Source organism: Hyaena hyaena, unplaced genomic scaffold, assembly GCF_003009895.1.
Source record: "Hyaena hyaena isolate Hyena2069 unplaced genomic scaffold, ASM300989v1 scaffold_208, whole genome shotgun sequence".
Lineage (NCBI taxonomy): Eukaryota > Metazoa > Chordata > Mammalia > Carnivora > Hyaenidae > Hyaena > Hyaena hyaena.
The window spans coordinates 1,212,634-1,229,496 of record NW_024080839.1 but is presented as its reverse complement, the minus strand read 5'-3'; the positions used below and the strand labels follow the sequence as shown (position 1 = coordinate 1,229,496).

Sequence of the window (16,863 nt, the reverse complement as noted above, 5' to 3'; positions counted from 1 at the left end):
TGGGTAGAAGAGCATTCACACGTAAAATTCTCATTTATTGCCCAACAGTCCTGAGAAGTTGGATAAATCTCCACTCTTCCCGAGAGAATGGGGATCTTATTTCCCAACACCCTCACTGACCCTGCACAAACTTCTATTTTTGCTCGGTTGATGGGTGACAGTGGTGTTGTGATGGTTTAATTTACTCTTCATAAGGTACTACTTACGAGATACTTTTAAAGGTCAACATAAAGAGTTCTCATTTCTATCTATCTACTTGAGCCTTGCCACTGCTCCCAAAGGGAAGTGCTTCAGAAACACAGCTTCTGCCCAGAACTCTCTGGTCCAAGGTCAGATCAGTTTAATTATTTTGACTTGATTACCTGAAGCTGTTCATCAATACTCTGGCCACTGATTTCATTCAAAGACTGTTGTAAAGATGTTTTATTCTTAGTAAGTTGATCATACAATCGCTTTATTTCATTCTGTTACGAGAAGATAAATGCAAGAATCAGTAAGAATCTCATGCAGGCCCTTTGATACCTTAAAAAAAAAGTTTAGTCGTCCTTTAATTTTTAAGCTAACGGAAGTTCCAAACATATACCAAAATAGAGGAATCACCTAGCTTTAACGATTATTGACTCATGACTGGTTGTCTCTGCTATATCCCCTCCCCTGAGCTTTCCTGACTATACTTAATCCTCTTCCCCTCAGATTATTTTGAAACAAATCATGGATATTTCATCAGGGTAAGTTTCAGTATGTGTCTTTAAAAGGTAAAGATTCCTCCCTTTAAGAATACTGCAAAATTGGGGTGCCTGGGTGGCTCAGTCGGTTAAGCATCCGATTTTGGCTCAGGTCATGATCTCATGGTTCAGGAGTTCAAACTCCACACTGGCCTCTCTTCTGACAGCTTAGAGCCTGGAGCCTATTTCAGATTCTGTGTCTCCCTTGCTCTCTGCCCCTCCCCTGCTCGCTCTCTCAAAACTAAACATTAAAAGGGGTGCCTGGGTGGCTTAGTCGGTTGGGCGTCCGACTTTCGCTTGGGTCATGATCTCGCGGTTCGTGGGTTCGAGCCCCGCGTCGGGCTCTGTGCTGACTGCCAGCTCAGAGCCTGGAGCCTGTTTCAGTCTGTCACTCCCTCTCTCTCTGACCCTCCCCTGCTCATGCTGTCTCTCTCTCTCTCTCCTAGAAATAAATAAAACATAAAAAAAAAAAATGTTTAAAAAAAAAACAAAAAACTAAACATTAAAAAAATTTTTTCTAATATTACAAATCAACAATTCCTTAGTATCATTAGCTTTCAGAAAGGGTTCACATTTCTCTAATTGCCTATAATTTTTCTTTTTGGTTTGTTGTAAGCAGAATCTAAATGAGGTTCAATAGGTTGCAATGGACTAACACACGTGTTAAGTCTCCTGTAATCTGCAGACTCCCCAACCATCTCTCTTTTTGGTTTCTGGGATTTTGGGTGGGAGGGTGAAAATATAGGTCTTTTATTCTGTACAGCTTCCTATTGTCTGGATTTGGCTGACCATCCTCCCACAGAGCTGCAATGTTCTTCTTCTCTTGTGTCTATTTTACTTGTTCAGATTGAGGCTTGATTTTATGGGCAAGACTCCTTCCTAAGTAGTTTTGTGTTTCATTTCTTTTTCTCTAGTTAGGAAGCTACTACAATTGTCTGGTCTGCCTCAAGTCTCTCTTGTAATCCACAGTAGTTAATGGCCAGGTGAATCTACCTAAAACAGACACAGACTGTCCTTCTTTCACTCAAAAACTTTCATGGCTCCCTGTTACCTAGAAATCTTCCCCTAGGACAATCATTAATAGCTAAAGGTAACACAGGAAAGAAACAATTTGTTAGCTACATCTGACAAATTAATACTGCAACTTTGGGAAGGACCTCGCTTCCAAATGGTCTCCAACTTACAGGCAGCAGAACTAACCAAAAGACCTTCACAGGAGGAACGTCTCACCACTTTTCTTCGCAATTTCTAATCATGAATACCGCCAAGAAGAGGAACAAATGGAAATTAACATGAAACAGTGCCAAAGTAGGCGGAGCACCTAGCCCTGTACCTGATAACTGCGGGTATAGTCGAGGCCAGCTTTTAGGGACTTGCTTCTAGAGGCAGCTGCGGCCTGCGCGTGCTCCAGGTAGACTTGGAGTCTATCAAAACATTCAGGGAACAGGTTGGTGCTCTTGCCAGGGCATGTCATGACTTTCAAAAGACCATCCTTCTTGTCGCCCATAGCTAAGTAAAGTTTTTTCAACTCAAGAGCCAGTGTCTGCAAAAAGATGAGAAAAAAAGACACAGTGAATGGGCTCTGTTCTGGCTTAAACAGTGGGCTGCCTACAGCAATGGCTGACACACAGGCTTACTGGAAATTCCTTACCTCGCAGTGGACCTGCTGAGCACAGACATCCTCTCTGAAGAGCCCCGGGGTCTGCAGCATCTCCTCCACGCTGCCAAGGCACTGAGTGAGGGCCAGAAATAGTTCAAATAATTTTTTATCCAAATTTATGTACGTTTCTTCTGTCAGGTTTTCCTTAATCCAGAGGAAAAAAGAAATAAAGAATATTAGGATTCCTTGTCTTCTTAAGCCTCCGTTTTTCCCGGTCTGTTATGGTTGTTATAATTTATGTTATACTTTTTAATAATTGGTTGTTTTCAACACTTTGCAAATTAGGTAGAAGAATAAATAAGTAAGATGTTCACGCTGAGAAAAACAAGTTTAAGAAACTCAATGCTTGGTAGTGAGTGACTATTGCAAGGGCATTGAAGGGTAAATCACAAGATGAAGGACTTCCCGAACAGGGCCATCCATTTGGAAGTGTAGTCCCAAGCAAAGCATACGATCCTTCTTCCCACTGCTCCCTGCCTCCCACATTTTAATGCAGGAGAAAGTGGGTTAATGAAGCCAGGAAAGCCTGGAGAAGCAAAAGAAGTCAAGACATTTGACAGGGTTGACTGGAAAGAGGTACAGTATCTTAAAGATAGGGATGGTAGGCATGACATGGTAACTCTAGGTAATAAAACTGTAATATATAGTTGAAAGTTGTCAAGAGAGTAGATATTAAAAGTCCTCATCACAAGAAAAACATTTTTATACCTAAGGTGGTGATGGATGTTAGACTTACTGTGGTGATCATTTCACAATATATACAAATATTGAATCATTATGGTGTACACCTGAAACTAGTAAAATGTTACAGGTCAGTTATAGCTTACTAAAAAAAGATAGGGATGGGTGGTGAGTGGGGGGCGGGGTGAATTAGAAGTATTATATACGGGCTGATTGTGAGAATTAAGGCCACCCTTAGATATACTATTTCAAGGGAGACACCTAGGGTTGTGCAATTGTACCCTGGTGAGTGTGGGAGCCACAGGTCTTCTTAGATTTTAGCATAAGCTGTTGGAACGACCTCTTTTTCTTTACCCATGATCACCCTGAATTCCTGACCAGTTGCAAGGTATTTAGAAGCATGCCAAAGCTAGTAATCACCCCAATTTGGGTTCTATTTCCTACGGTCTTCTCTGGTTGATTACCCAGCACACCGTTTCAGCATTAAGCTTAGTCAAGGTTGGAAATCTTGTCAATACTCCCCTCCTTCCTTACCCTTCCAATCATAGAGCACCACGGCGGACAGTGATCCTTGTTCCTGCTGATCTTGGACTTGGGTTCAACAATCTTTGTACACAGTGCTCTCAGCAACCACTACCACATTCATCAGAGTTGACAGGAGATAAATTCTACTTGCAACTCTAGGACCCATTCCACTATGTATTCTACCATTTTTTCAGTTAAAAAAATAATGACTAATTTACAACATCACATTTCCCTTTTGATACGCAGTAAGGAAAATGTGTCATGTAAAACTGCTACCTTATTTGCCTCTTGACGCAGGTCTTCAAGTTGTGTGGTATATGCTTTTAGTTCCTCAGTTGTTGGGTATCTAAAGTTATACACACTCACACTGGGTAGAATGCTCATATTTGTGGCAACCTAGAGGAAAAAGAGAAACCTTGTTACAACTTGAGATCCTTCTTCTGTTAATGTTAAACAGCAAAAATGTCTTCACGTGCTACCTTCCAAGTTACTTTCTTGGTAAGTGTTTTTGCCTACCTTGCCACTTGTAAGAAAAAAAATTAAATTTTAAATATTGTGGGCAGCTTTGAAAGGTCATGAAAAACTTTACTTAGACACTTGAGGGTCCACTGAGATAATACAATGAGGAAAAATAAACCATAACTTGAAAAACAGTAAAATCACTAATGTTTCAAGTTAGTAGCAGTGCCATTCACATTATAAGGTTAGCCGATTTCTCTTCCCCCTTATTGGTAGACCCCTGGTATAGAGCCAACTCTTAGAATAGTTACACCTCCAGGGACAGACTTGCCTCTTGATTTGTTAATGGAAATGTAAATAAATATTAAAAATGAGCTGTAACTTTATTTATTTTATTTTTTATGTTTTATTTATTTCTGAGAGAGAGACAGCATGAGCAGGGGAGGGTCAGAGAGAGAGGAAGATACAGAGAACGAAACAGGCTTCAGGCTCTGAGCCAGCTGTCAGCCCGACGCGGGGCTCGAACCCACAAACCGGGAGATCATGACCTGAGCCAGAGTCGGATGCTCAACCGACTGAGCCACCCAGGCGCCCCAAAAATGAGATGTAACTTTAGAAGACAGAAAAGATTTCCTTTCCAAATTGGAAAACTAACAAATATAAAGAAACAGAGAGAGGTGGTGTCAGATTCTGCTTGGGGAAAAGAACTGATGATGTTCTATGGCTGAAAAGAGAACACCATACGTGTTATGGTGTGTGTGACCAGGAGAATCCAAGACTAAAGCCATACCAATGAGTTTAATCCAACGTTAATAGGCCAAATAAGGTTCTTGGCAGAATAGGACTGGAAAGTTCCCACCAGGGGTGCCTGGGTGGCTTAGTCGGTTAAGCATCCGACTTTCGCTTAGGTCATGATCTCACGGTTCGTGGGTTCAAGCCCCGCGTCGGGCTCTGTGCTGACTGCCAGCTCAGAGCCTGGAGCCTGTTTCAGTCTGTGACTCTCTCTCTCTCTGACCCTTCCCTGCTCATGGTGTCTCTCTCTCTCTCTCTCCTAGAAATAAATAAAACATTAAAAAATTTAAAAAAATAAAATTAAAAAAAACATTAAAAAAAAAAAAAAAAGAAAAAAGAAAGAAAGTTCCCACCAGACTGGAGAACTGGGAAATGGGGGGTACATTTGCCCAGGCAGGTTGAGTGCAAAGTTGAAGGCGGAAGCTTGACTGTGCTAATCTGCTCTCGGGCTCCCTGTTTAGAGAGCAATCTGGCAGCTGCTGGTACAGTGTGAATAAAACCTGTGATGGCAACAAGAGCGCGTGTTCGTGGAACAGAGGTCCACTAGACAGGGCCTGGCACACTGTAGATTCCAAATCATCTTTTGATGAATGAATGACACTAATATAGCACTGTTTCATTTTTAAAGTGTGTGTTTTTTTAAACATATTATTCATTCCTTTATTCCTTCGACATACTGAAACTGAGACTTTCCCGTTTCGGGTACTGTGTCAGGCACTCAAATGCGAGCCAGGCACACATGGTCTTTCTTCCTTAACGGGGAATACGGACAAATAAACATATCCTCCGTATTGGAAGTTCTGTGATTAGGGAAGCTCCGAGTGCTACAGAAGCCCAAAGGAGTAGCACTTAACGCAGATTTCCCAGAGGGTGAAACAGAACAGCCAAATGAAAAACCCATTTGGCATCTTTGCTTTCTGAAAAGACACTACTACATAATGTGGAACGTCTATGTGCATTTCATGACTGCTTGTTGCATTTTCAAAGACAAACACATGTATTTATGATTTACGCCGCGTGCAGACACACACTGACCTGAGGTTGCACAAGCGAAGGTAGTGGTAGCCCGATCTTTGATGATAGTTCATGATGTAAATATTGCCACTTATCCCCACTTTGGCCCTGAGTTGACAAGACCGACTCTGGAGCATCATTTTCAGAGCTAGATGCCTTAATGCTTTTAAGGGAAAATAAAAGGTGAAAAGAATAATCAACATCTAATATTTATTACATTCAGTAAATGTTGTAGAAGTGATTTAAGAAGAAATGCTCTTAATTCTCCCAACATAGCTGAATGTCCAACTCTAAAAATGTTTTACCTCTCAGATTTCTGAGTTGTATCTTTATCAGGTTGGCAAAACTGGGGCCATATTTTCTCAGCATTAAATTCTATGAATTTGATGAAATCTTTCTGTTCCGTTGGTTTTAACTCCAGAACCTATAATTGAATGAGATTTGAATGGTCCAGTCAGTTTTCAATTAGTAGTCAATGGTTTCTTCTGCTGAGATCATCTCATTTTGAGCCACTTCCTAAATTATTATTTACTATTTCCCTTTCTCGCTTGTTCTCCTTAACTTTCATTTCTCAACAACCTACTTCAAGTAGTCACACAACGATCAAGGATATAGTACAATATGTGACACAAGTGGAAAATCCTCCAAAATATGCAAAACACATTTAGAAACAATAGGGGAAGAGAGGTTACAATTAGAGAGGTAAGTCACCCTGAAGGTATTTACTTAGTTTTGAATAAGATGCAATTTAATAAAATAGCAAAGTTAGAGCATCCCCACCTGCAGAAGGCATACTCACATACTCCAGTGGCAGTTGGTACTTAGCTCAAAGGGAAATTCCATACAGAAAGCTTTATTCTTATCTTTATGTCTGTTAAAGGCTGCAATTACCTGCTGCTGCTGGAAATCTTTTTGTCTGCTGAACTGTGGCCTTTCAGTCACAATAGGTTCAAATTCAGAAAGGTTATCCGGTTGGAGATCATTTTGATGCTCTGAAGGTTTCTTTAGAGTGGCAGCATGCTGCAAAACAGTTTATGATGGCAGACTATTTAAAAATTGACTCCCTTTATTTCAGGTCCACTAATGAGACCACGTAATGGAAAAGTTTTATACGAAGTGACTATATTTCGTTATTAATTCCAAGTATATACTGTAATTTAAGGTAGTTATTCTAAAACAAGCTCAAAAAACCATTACATTTGATGAAGTGGTTATTTTTTTAATGTTTACTTTTGAGAGACAGACTGAGGGGGAGCAGGAGAGGGGCAGAGGGAGACAGAATCTGAAGCAGCCTCCAGGCTCTGAGCTGTCAGCACAGAGCCTGATGCGGGGCTTGAACTCATGGGGTGTAAGATCATGACAAGAGCCAAAGTCAGATGCTTAACTGACTGAGCCACCCAGGCGCCCCTCAAGTGGTAATTTTATTTCCTCAACATAATTCATCCAATGACTTACTAAAAATTAGGAAATGTATTGCTTTTCTGTTTTAAGAACAAAATACACACACACACACACACACACACACACACACACACACCCCAAAAAGAGAAATAGTATTAATGCTTATAAACTCAAATTTCCTTTAGGCCTAAAACTTTTTTTTTTTTTTTTTTTTTTTTTAAAAGAGAGGACATATGAGGGCGAAAGGGGAACCATTGAGTCTGTGTATCTACAGCCAATCTCATTTCTGTGAATGTTAAGTCCTCTGAGTAGAAACCACCATCTTCTTTTTTTTTTTTGTTTTGTAGATTTTCTTTTTTTTTTTGACATTTTATGTTTTCATTTTTATTTATTTATTTTTTACAAATAGTTTATTGTCAAATTGGTTTCCATATAACACCTAGTGCTCATCCCCACAAGTGCCCTCCTCCATGCCCATCCCCCCCTCCCCCCCACATCCATGAGTCCTCAGTTTGTTTCTCAGCATTCAAGAGCCTCTCATGGTTTGCCCCTCTCCCTTTCCCCCACCATTTCCCCCCTTCTCCTCCCCCATGGTCCTCTGTTAAGTTCCTCCTAATCCTCCTATACATGCAAACATAGGATATTTGTCCTTCTCTGCCTGACTTATTTCACTAAGCATAACACCCTCAAGGTCTATCCATGTTGCAACACACGGCCAGATTTCATTTTTCTCATTGCCATGTAGTATTCCATGGTATAGATAAACCACATCTTCTTGATCCATTCGTCCGTCGATGGACACTTAGGCTCTTTCCATGTTTTAGCTATTGTGGAGAGTGCTGCTATGAACATTGGGGTACATGTGCTCCTATGCCTCAGCATTTCTGTATCCCTTGGGTAAATTCCTAGCAGTGCTATTGCTGGGTCCTAGGGGAGTTCTACTGTTAGTTTCCTGAGGAAGCTCTACACTGTTTTCCAGAGGGGCTGTACCAGTTTGCATTCCCACCAACAGTGTAGGAGGGTGCCCGTTTCTCCACATCCTCACCAGCATCTCGAGTTCTCTGTTTTGCTCATTTTAATATGTGCATTTGCATTTATACAGAATGCTTGTAAAAGTCACGAGAACACTTTAACTGTGTGACACTTTGATCAGTATATATATTTGTAAATGACAAAAAGTATCCCAGAAACAATTTTTGTATTTTTGATGTCAAACTTTAATCTTCTCAAAAAATTGTTTTAATGTTCTCTATAGGAGCTTCATTTTCCAGTCGAGTGGAGTCACAAATTTCCTTGAAAACTTATCTGTCTTTTAGGAAGAAGGCTTATACCACACCTCATTACCAGCGAGAACAATCAGTCCAGTCAAACCAACCCAACGCAGACCAACGCCACCCCTAACAACAGCCTAGGTAGGAAAACTGCGGGCCGAAATGAAATCAGTAACACGAGTCAATACAAGCTTCCCTTACAGCTTTAAGATGCTTCATTCTCTCTTATGTAGTGGAATTTCCTCTGTGGCTGTTTTATCACTTCTGCCAGAATTCCTCCCTGGTGGCTCTATCAGATCACCTACTCACTCACGTCTATACATGGCCTTCTTACCTGGTCTTCACTGTATTTCTCCTGAAGCATGATCTGGACTTTTTCCAAATTGCACTTCACCGTCTTTAGTTTCAAGGAAAGAGCTTCAGCCTCCTGCTGAGTGGCCCCACTGTCTCCCGGCCCCTGGTCTTTGCAGCTCTCTAGCAGAGAGGCAACCTTGTGCTCGATCTCTGTTAGCATGGCCTAGGAAACAAAATCATTTCATCATTCAAGGTTTCGGGCTTGAACAAGTATTATACTCTACAATGAGTCAGATTCACTCTGTCTACCTAAGTGTAGACAACAAGTCTCAGAAACACAGACTGGAAGGGACCCTGGGAAAACAACAAGGACAATTTCCACATAGCTCCTGAGCTTTTGGACAGAAGCGCCGCCGAGCTAACCCCTACTTGCAGATGTCACTCCCCAGAATAATCTAAAATAAGTGACTGCATAATCCCTTTAGAAATTACAGCTGAATGTATCCAGCATAGCACAGTGGTTAAGAACACAGACACTGGGGCGCCCGGCTAGCTCAGTCGGAAGAGAGTACGACTCTGGATCTTAAGAGTAGTGAGTTTGAGCCCCAGGATGGGTGCAGATTACTTAAACAATAAACTTAAAAACAAAAACACAGACACTGGGACTAGATTATCTGAGTTCAGATCCCAGCCCTACCACTTAGCAGCTGGGTAAACTTGGGCACCTTACTTTCTAAGAGTGTGCCTCCAGTCATCTGTAAAATGGGGATAACAACAGAACTTACCTAAGGTTCACTTGGAGGAGTTAAGAGTTAAAATCCATTCGATTTGGCCAGTGCTCGGGTATGACCATCTTCCCCCCAGTTTCCTAAACTTTTCCTGTTGCAATCCGAGTATTGAGTAATAATAAAGAATTTCACAGAACTCTTTGAAAGCTCTTTCCCTTGATCTTTTTTCCTCCTCTTTTTCAAGTCAAATAAACTTCCAAAACATCCGAAGAAGATGACAGAAGAAATAATTTGGAACCTAAAGCACTTAGTCATTGATACCACTGGCCAATTTACACACAGATCTAAAAATAAATCAGTCAGATGAAGTAAGTTTCCCTGTAAGTCAATGTCACTGTATTCCTCCCCAGCAGATCAAGTTTGCAGTCTCCTGCGGCTCTGGAGCCCAGAGAGTTCTGTCAACTGACTGACCATGCGACAGCAACATGCAAATTCACATTCCAGCACTGGGATCTCACTAGGGCTAAAACTTGGCATGTGACTAAGAAGAAGTTCGGTTCTTTGAGAGAAACTGAAGGAGAAGCTATCCTTAAGACAGATTTTCAAATAATATATTCTACTAACTCCTGTACCCAAGCAAACTACTTGTATTCTCTACAGACTCTTCTAAGCATAAACAATATGTAATCATAGATTTTAGAGTGGCTACAAAAAGAATGTACTATAATTTTGTGCTCTTTTTCCTCTATTCAGCTTTTTCTTTTTTTCTTTTCTTTTCTTTAGACAGAGAGAGAATGAGTGGAGCAGAGAGAGAGGGAGAGAGATAGAATCTCAGGCAGGCTCCAAATTGTCAGTGCAAAGCCCGATGACGAACGTTGAGTTCACAAACCGTGAGATCATGACCTGAGCTGAAATCAAGAGCTGGATGCTTAACCAACTGAGCTACCCACGTGCCTCTCCATGCAGCTCTTTTTTAAAAAAATGTTTATTTTCGAGAAAGAGAGAGAGAGACAGAGAAAGAGCATGAGCTGGAGAGGGGCAGAGAGAGAGGGAGAAAGAGAATCCCACACAGGCTCCACGCTGTCACCACAGAGACCAACATGGGGCTCCATCTCACAAACTGTGGTCAAACAACGTGGGACAGCTGACCTCCCAAAACACTGAGCCAATTGGACAGAATTATCAGACATTGGTGGACCCAGGGTGCTCTGGGATGACATAATTCTTGCCAGTAGAACACAGGAACAAAACAACAGCTGTTTTGATTCACATGTTTTTAATAATCAAGGCTGAACATTTCTTCTCAAATATTAAATTACCAAATATAATGTTTTCTCTCAACTTATCTATTTGTTCCTGTCCTTGGACATTTTCCCACTGGGAACTTAATGTTTTTTACAGACTACTATAAAGCTTTTTATAGGTTTCGATATGAAGTTGTATGTGCCACGGTGTTATATAGGTGAGCCAAAGATGGCCCTTGTAGATTGGTCCCTACGCTGCTTGTTTTTCCATAGCAGCCCAGAACCATTAGCTCAATTCCTACTGGCACCAAACTCCGGGTGGGACCCTCCATCTGTCCGCTACGGTTAAGACGAACTCTGGGGCTTTAGAAAACCCTAGCCTCTGCTGCCCCTTGGAACTCAGACAATACCTAGACACAGGAGCCCCTCTGGATTCCCTTCTCCCGGAGTGTTCCTTTGCTCTTCTCTCCTTCCAGGTGGTGGTCCCACCTCCACCCCAAGCCACAGCCTCTAAAAGGGCTCCTGAAGAGGAGGACTTCCCCCTGCCTGGAGAACCTGCCAAAACGTTGCCCAAATAAAGCTTGCTGTGCGCTCCTGCCACCTTGTGGTTGTGTCCTTCCCTTGAGCAGCCCCCAAATCCTTGAACTCCTGCCAAGAGGCCTCTGAAAGGGATACTCGCAGTGATCGAGAAATTAGCATAGAATCTACCCCATGGGCAAATCTTCCCTAGATGGCTTCAAGTGGCTGGGGCTCAACATCTCCAAGACTTCAGGTTCAATTCAGCACAATGTTGCCCTGTGTTGCCTATGTCTTTTCCAGACTCTCCTGTGCTTCATCATCCAGGCCAAGCAGGAGTGCTAGTATTTAAATGAACCCACCCCTGGGGCGCCTGGGTGGCTCAGCCGGTTGAGTGTTTGACTTCAGCTCAGGTCATGATCTCACAGTTTGTGGGTTCAAGCCCCGCGTCCGGCTCTGTGCTGACAACCAGCTTGGAGAGTGCTTCAGATTCTGTGTCTCCCCCTCTCTCTCTGACCCTCCCCTGCTCACGCTGTCTCTCTCTCTCTCTCTCTCTCTCTCAGAAATAAAACACTAAAAAAAATGAACCCACCCCTTCGAGAGTTGATTGTTAGGGTCAGAGGTGGGGATCTGCCTGGGGAAGGAGGTCAGCCTGACCACCCAGGCCCTGCACACGAGGCAGGTGCTGGATATTGTAAGACAGTGGGCCTGCGTGGCAAAAGGATGAGCAAGGATGGGCTCCCTCCAACCTCAAAATGAGCCATAGTAGGAGCTCCCTATGGATGGGCCAGTGTCCTGGGGGAACTCGGAGAGGAGGTCTTCTTTCCTGGTGTCCACTACGCAGACAAGTGAGCCAATCAGGCACAGACATCAGGCCAAGGCTGGTCTATGGACCCTTGGGGAAGGCATCTCAGCTGTTGCGACACTCAATTATGCTGCCATGATGTCATCATTCCAGCTTTTCTCTGGAGGGATACAGAGCTCCCAACCTTCGGGCTGAGCCAGCAACATTACTCAATGTGACTAAAGGCAAGTAAGTTTCTATTCCTGTCTCTCCCCTACTCCCCAGCCCTGTGGAAGAGTAGGAACATTCATAGTAAAATGGCAGCAAAGCCCTTTTGTGATGTACCTGCAATTTTGCAAATAAGGACATGCAGTTTCATTTCAGATGAATGAAAATTCAAAGAACTTATTATGAATATAAATAACAGTTAGCATTTATTGGGCACTTTTTATATACTTGATACACTAGTCACTGGTTCTTCTACCTTATCTAAATTTTTTTAAATGTTTATTTTTGATAGAGAAAGAGAGACAGCACGAGTGAAGGAAGGCAGAGAGAGAGGGAGACACAGAATCTGAAACAGGCTCCAGGCTCTGAGCTGTCAGCACAGAGCCTGACACGGGGCTCAACCTCACGAACCAGGAGATCATAGCCTGAGCCAAAGTTGGATGCCTCACCGACTGAGCCACCCAGGTGACCCTACCTTATCTCCTTTAATCCTGACAAAGTCCTAGGAGATAACCTACGCCACGAGAAAAAGGAGGTGAAAAGCTAACATCCTCAAGTTCATAGTTAATGTGATGGACCTGGATTCAGACTCTAGATTCTAGAGCTCTTACCCACTACCGTCTCCAACTGCTCTGCTTACATGAATCTCAAAGAATTACCCTGAGAACAAAAAGTTGAGGCCAAGATAAACATGGGGGTCACAGTAACAGGAAGAAACGCACTGTTGCTTTAAAAGAAAGTCACCCAGTCTTGGAAGGTGATTGGTGAAGAGGCAGGCCATGAACTCCCGTCCGTCGGCCTTACCTGGCACCCGACCAGCTGCTGTTCCACCAACTGCTGCATGTCTGCGTTTAATGTTTCCGGCTCAAATGCCACGTTGGCTTGGTGCAGCCACCGCTCCAGCTCGGCCACCCGGGTCTTGCAGGCATGGAGAATTTCTGCAGGCTCGGGCCTAGGTTTCTCCACCGTGGCCTCGAAGGCTCCTTGCTCGTCAGAAAAGCCCAGAGCCACAGCCTTGGGAGGAGGTGTGGCACCCTAAGGTAAATCCAAAGATAATCCAGCAGTGAAAAGCCACGGAGTCCAAAGTTTTCAGAGTTGAGCTTGCAAGAACCTCTGAACTTCCAGCATTTCCCCAGTTAAAAGAAAACAAATAAGGGCAGAAGGAAGAAAGAGAAAGAAAGAGAAAGGAGAAATGCACCTCCACACGCATAGCAACAGCCACGTGACCTGGTGCCCCAGGTCTCCAAGCAGCCGATCTGCATGTACACAGGTAGTGTTCCCAGGCGCGGAGGACGCAAATGGGCTCGCAGTTCGTTAAACACCAAGCGAGACACCCAGGAGACAGGTGAGTGTGAGGGACAGGGTGCATGTGGGTGTGCGTGTCTGAAACTTTTCAGAGAATTGGCCAGCGTTTGAATTTGTGTGACACATGATTAAGCAATGCTTACATTGCTGTGAGCTCTGATCAAACAGAAAAAAGGGCTCTTTACACACGGGCTGGGATACAAGAATATACACCACACACTGAACAAGTAGAGGAGAAAGTATTTTAGCGCTTTTCCCCCCTAACATACATGCTACTACTCATCAAAGTTTCTCCCTAGAAAAAGTAGCTTGAGTCAAATAAAGAGGTTCAGCGGGGTCACCTGGAAATTTTCCTCCTATCCATCGGAGAGAATACCTGAAACAAATTTTCACCATCAATACTCAAGATACTCAACTATTATTAAGGACCAGATGCTTATAGTAAAAGAAAGCATGACATAGGATGTGTTCTGTTTACACCAAAACACCTGAGTTGCTTATCAATCCAAAAGAAAACTTTCTTCCAGATACCAAGTCAAGGTATTCTCTTAATAACAGACGAGAGATTTTTAATTTGGAAGTAAAAGATGAGTTGACAGAGACTTATTTGTTTCCAACATCCTTTTCCAGAATATTGAGAGATTGTATCAGCCATTCTAGAGAAATTCCTTTAGGAATTTTAGCACAAACACCTTTCATGCTAAACATTATTGATCAATAATTACTTTATCAATTATGATGATGATGAAATATGATGTTTCCTATATAAGACTCTGCTAACATTAGCATCTAATAAAACATGATTCTGGCCACAAATTTCTAATGGGATTGTTCACAAAGGTACACCCTCCCTCAACTCAAATGCACATTTACCAATGTCAATAGAATTTTGTTTAAACATAGAGCTTTCAGTACAACAGAAGTAAATAAAATAGGCAGGTGGTAACAAAAACATGCAGGGCGTGAAAATATTCCTTTTTCACACACATGGGGACTATTAGGAAAGCTGGGTTAGCAGAAGTTGCATTTGTTCCCCTCGACCATCTATGAACTTCACATATGTTTGCTCTTTTCTGCCAAAACGCTCTTTCTCCCTTGCCTTCATCAAGATTTTTTGCAAGAATTCTCTTCTGAAGGAAGTCTCTCCTTGCCCTGTGTTTCTCCTCACAGTTGGGTCTACACTTGGATTCAGCTGGTTTCAGTTTTCTTTTTTAATTCTGATTTTTTAAAAATGTTTATTTACTTTGAAGAGAGACAGAGAGCAAGCAGGGGAGGGGCAGAGAGAGAGAGAGAGAGAGAGACTGAGACAGAGAGACAGAGAATCCCAAGCAGGCTCCACGCTGTCAGCGTGGAGCCTCCAGCAGGGCTTGAACTCACGAACCGGGAGATCATGACCTGAGCCAAAATCAAGAGTCGGACGTTTAACCCACTGAGCCACCCAGGTGCCCTTTAATTCTGATTTTTTTTTTTTTTTTAAAAAGCAACACCTTGTGTGATTTTACTGCCAGATAGTAATTGCTAATCATCTGATTGTCTTCTAGTTTTCAGGTATTGCTAGATCTTAGTGGCAAAGATTTTAGAGTCTATTTTGTCACCTCAGATAACAATCATTAATATTAATTAGTCTGCAATAACAGATTTACCGTCCACCTTTATTTATTCAAAAACATGATTTGAGCACCTATCACATACCACACACATTGTTTCATGGCAATACTGGATTTCTTTGCTTTTTCACTAACTCACTGAATTAATCAGAAAACAAGGAAGCTGGATAACTAATCTGGGCTTTATTTGCTAGTTATTTAAAGCTGAAAAGAATCCAAAGGTGAATGGGAGGGAAAAAAAAAAAAAAAGAATATTTGCAACTATAGAAACCGCAACAGCTAAAGGTGGCCTGGGAAACCTGCCAGTAACCAGTTCATCCACCTCTTTTATAAGTGAAGGAACCCAAGTTTGTTTAATGCTTAAGCAATTCACACACCTCCCTGTTCACCGCATTGCTTCGTAGAAGCTCAGGCCCAGACACAAGAAATCCACCTGAGGTCACATGGCCCTGCTACCTTTTAACCTAGAGTCTTTAGTTTTTCCCCACAATCACACCCCTGCTAAATATCTTCTCTAAATGATAGCCCCAAATTCTAAAAGCAGAAACGATTTAAGTGGATATTTTATTTATTTATTTATTTTTTTTTTTAAGTGGATATTTTATGACTGTACATTTTGGAGGGCTAAAAAGTATTAGCACAATTTCTTGTTAAAGAGAATTAGGTCATTTCTACCGCCTAATACCTAACCCTCCATTGGGCCCAAGGGCCAGGCCACCAGGCTATGTGTGGTACACAGATCCTCTCATTTCCCACCACAAGCCCTTATTTTTCCCAGTGTACGGATGAAGGAACAGAGGCATTGAGAGGTTATTCAGATGCCTGTGGTCACCCAACAAAGAAGAACCAGGATCCAATCCCCGAGATCATTACACCTTGGGGTCTCCAAGTCCACATTCATCACGTGACTTTGCCAACACTCTCGTACCCAAGTCAGCCTCTCAGTTAGCGAATGTCATACTGCACAGTGTCTGCAGCAACACATCACTGATCTGAGTAACAGGATTCCGCTAAAATGCAAGCTAATTTTCTGGCAGTGGCTGTATTTCACGCCAAAATACCAACCCTTTAAATTGACTCCTTCATATTTTACAGTCAATTCTACAAACGTCTGCAAGCCTCACCCACCCGCCCCACCAGCACCACCACACATACACTTGTTCTAAAATGAAGGACTGCCTGACCCAAGTGCAATACCCAACTGCACCTGCATCAACACTAGTCATGCCACCCGGATGGTGGGGTGGGGCAGATCCTGAGGCCAAACCTACCTGGCTTCACATCTTTCAGTACATAAACGTTCAACTAACTTCAGAAGGCAGTTTGGAATATTCTAGGTTTGACTCCTCACTCCTGTATTTTCACTCTTCAAATTTCAATACCCTCATTTGTAAACTTATGGTAGGTATTAAACTACCGTATTTAATCTGAGGAGTAAGCAGCAAATCTAAATGCTTCTTATGGGACATGCAGTTAATCAATATTAGCTCCCCTCCATGTCCAGGGCCTCCATAAGTTACATCTACAGAAGAAACAGTTGTTAGCAGAAAGGCTCGTTCATCCTGACAAATAGGGAGCAAGCAGTAAATCTTCTGTCACTCTGTGCCGTACTTTCTACCTCAACATCAG

At 42.4% G+C, this 16,863-nt stretch overlaps 1 protein-coding gene across 3 annotated transcripts in view; it reads right to left on the bottom strand.

Annotated features, from left to right (window-relative positions):
- SYNE2 (spectrin repeat containing nuclear envelope protein 2) overlaps positions 1-16,863 on the bottom strand; it is a 337,350-nt gene that overhangs the window by 90,395 nt on the left and 230,092 nt on the right. For 2 of the 3 annotated variants that reach the window (XM_039242123.1, XM_039242124.1), the window contains 9 exons: positions 13,127-13,357; positions 8,863-9,045; positions 6,748-6,876; positions 6,162-6,280; positions 5,878-6,019; positions 3,868-3,987; positions 2,377-2,529; positions 2,059-2,268; positions 363-464 (listed from right to left, as the gene is read on the bottom strand). In XM_039242123.1, coding sequence (XP_039098054.1) covers positions 363-464; positions 2,059-2,268; positions 2,377-2,529; positions 3,868-3,987; positions 5,878-6,019; positions 6,162-6,280; positions 6,748-6,876; positions 8,863-9,045; positions 13,127-13,357 — 1,389 coding nt within the window. Of the gene's footprint in view, positions 1-362; positions 465-2,058; positions 2,269-2,376; positions 2,543-3,867; positions 3,988-5,877; positions 6,020-6,161; positions 6,281-6,747; positions 6,877-8,862; positions 9,046-13,126; positions 13,358-16,863 lie in introns of all 3 variants that reach the window. The other variant, XM_039242122.1, reaches the window with a different exon arrangement.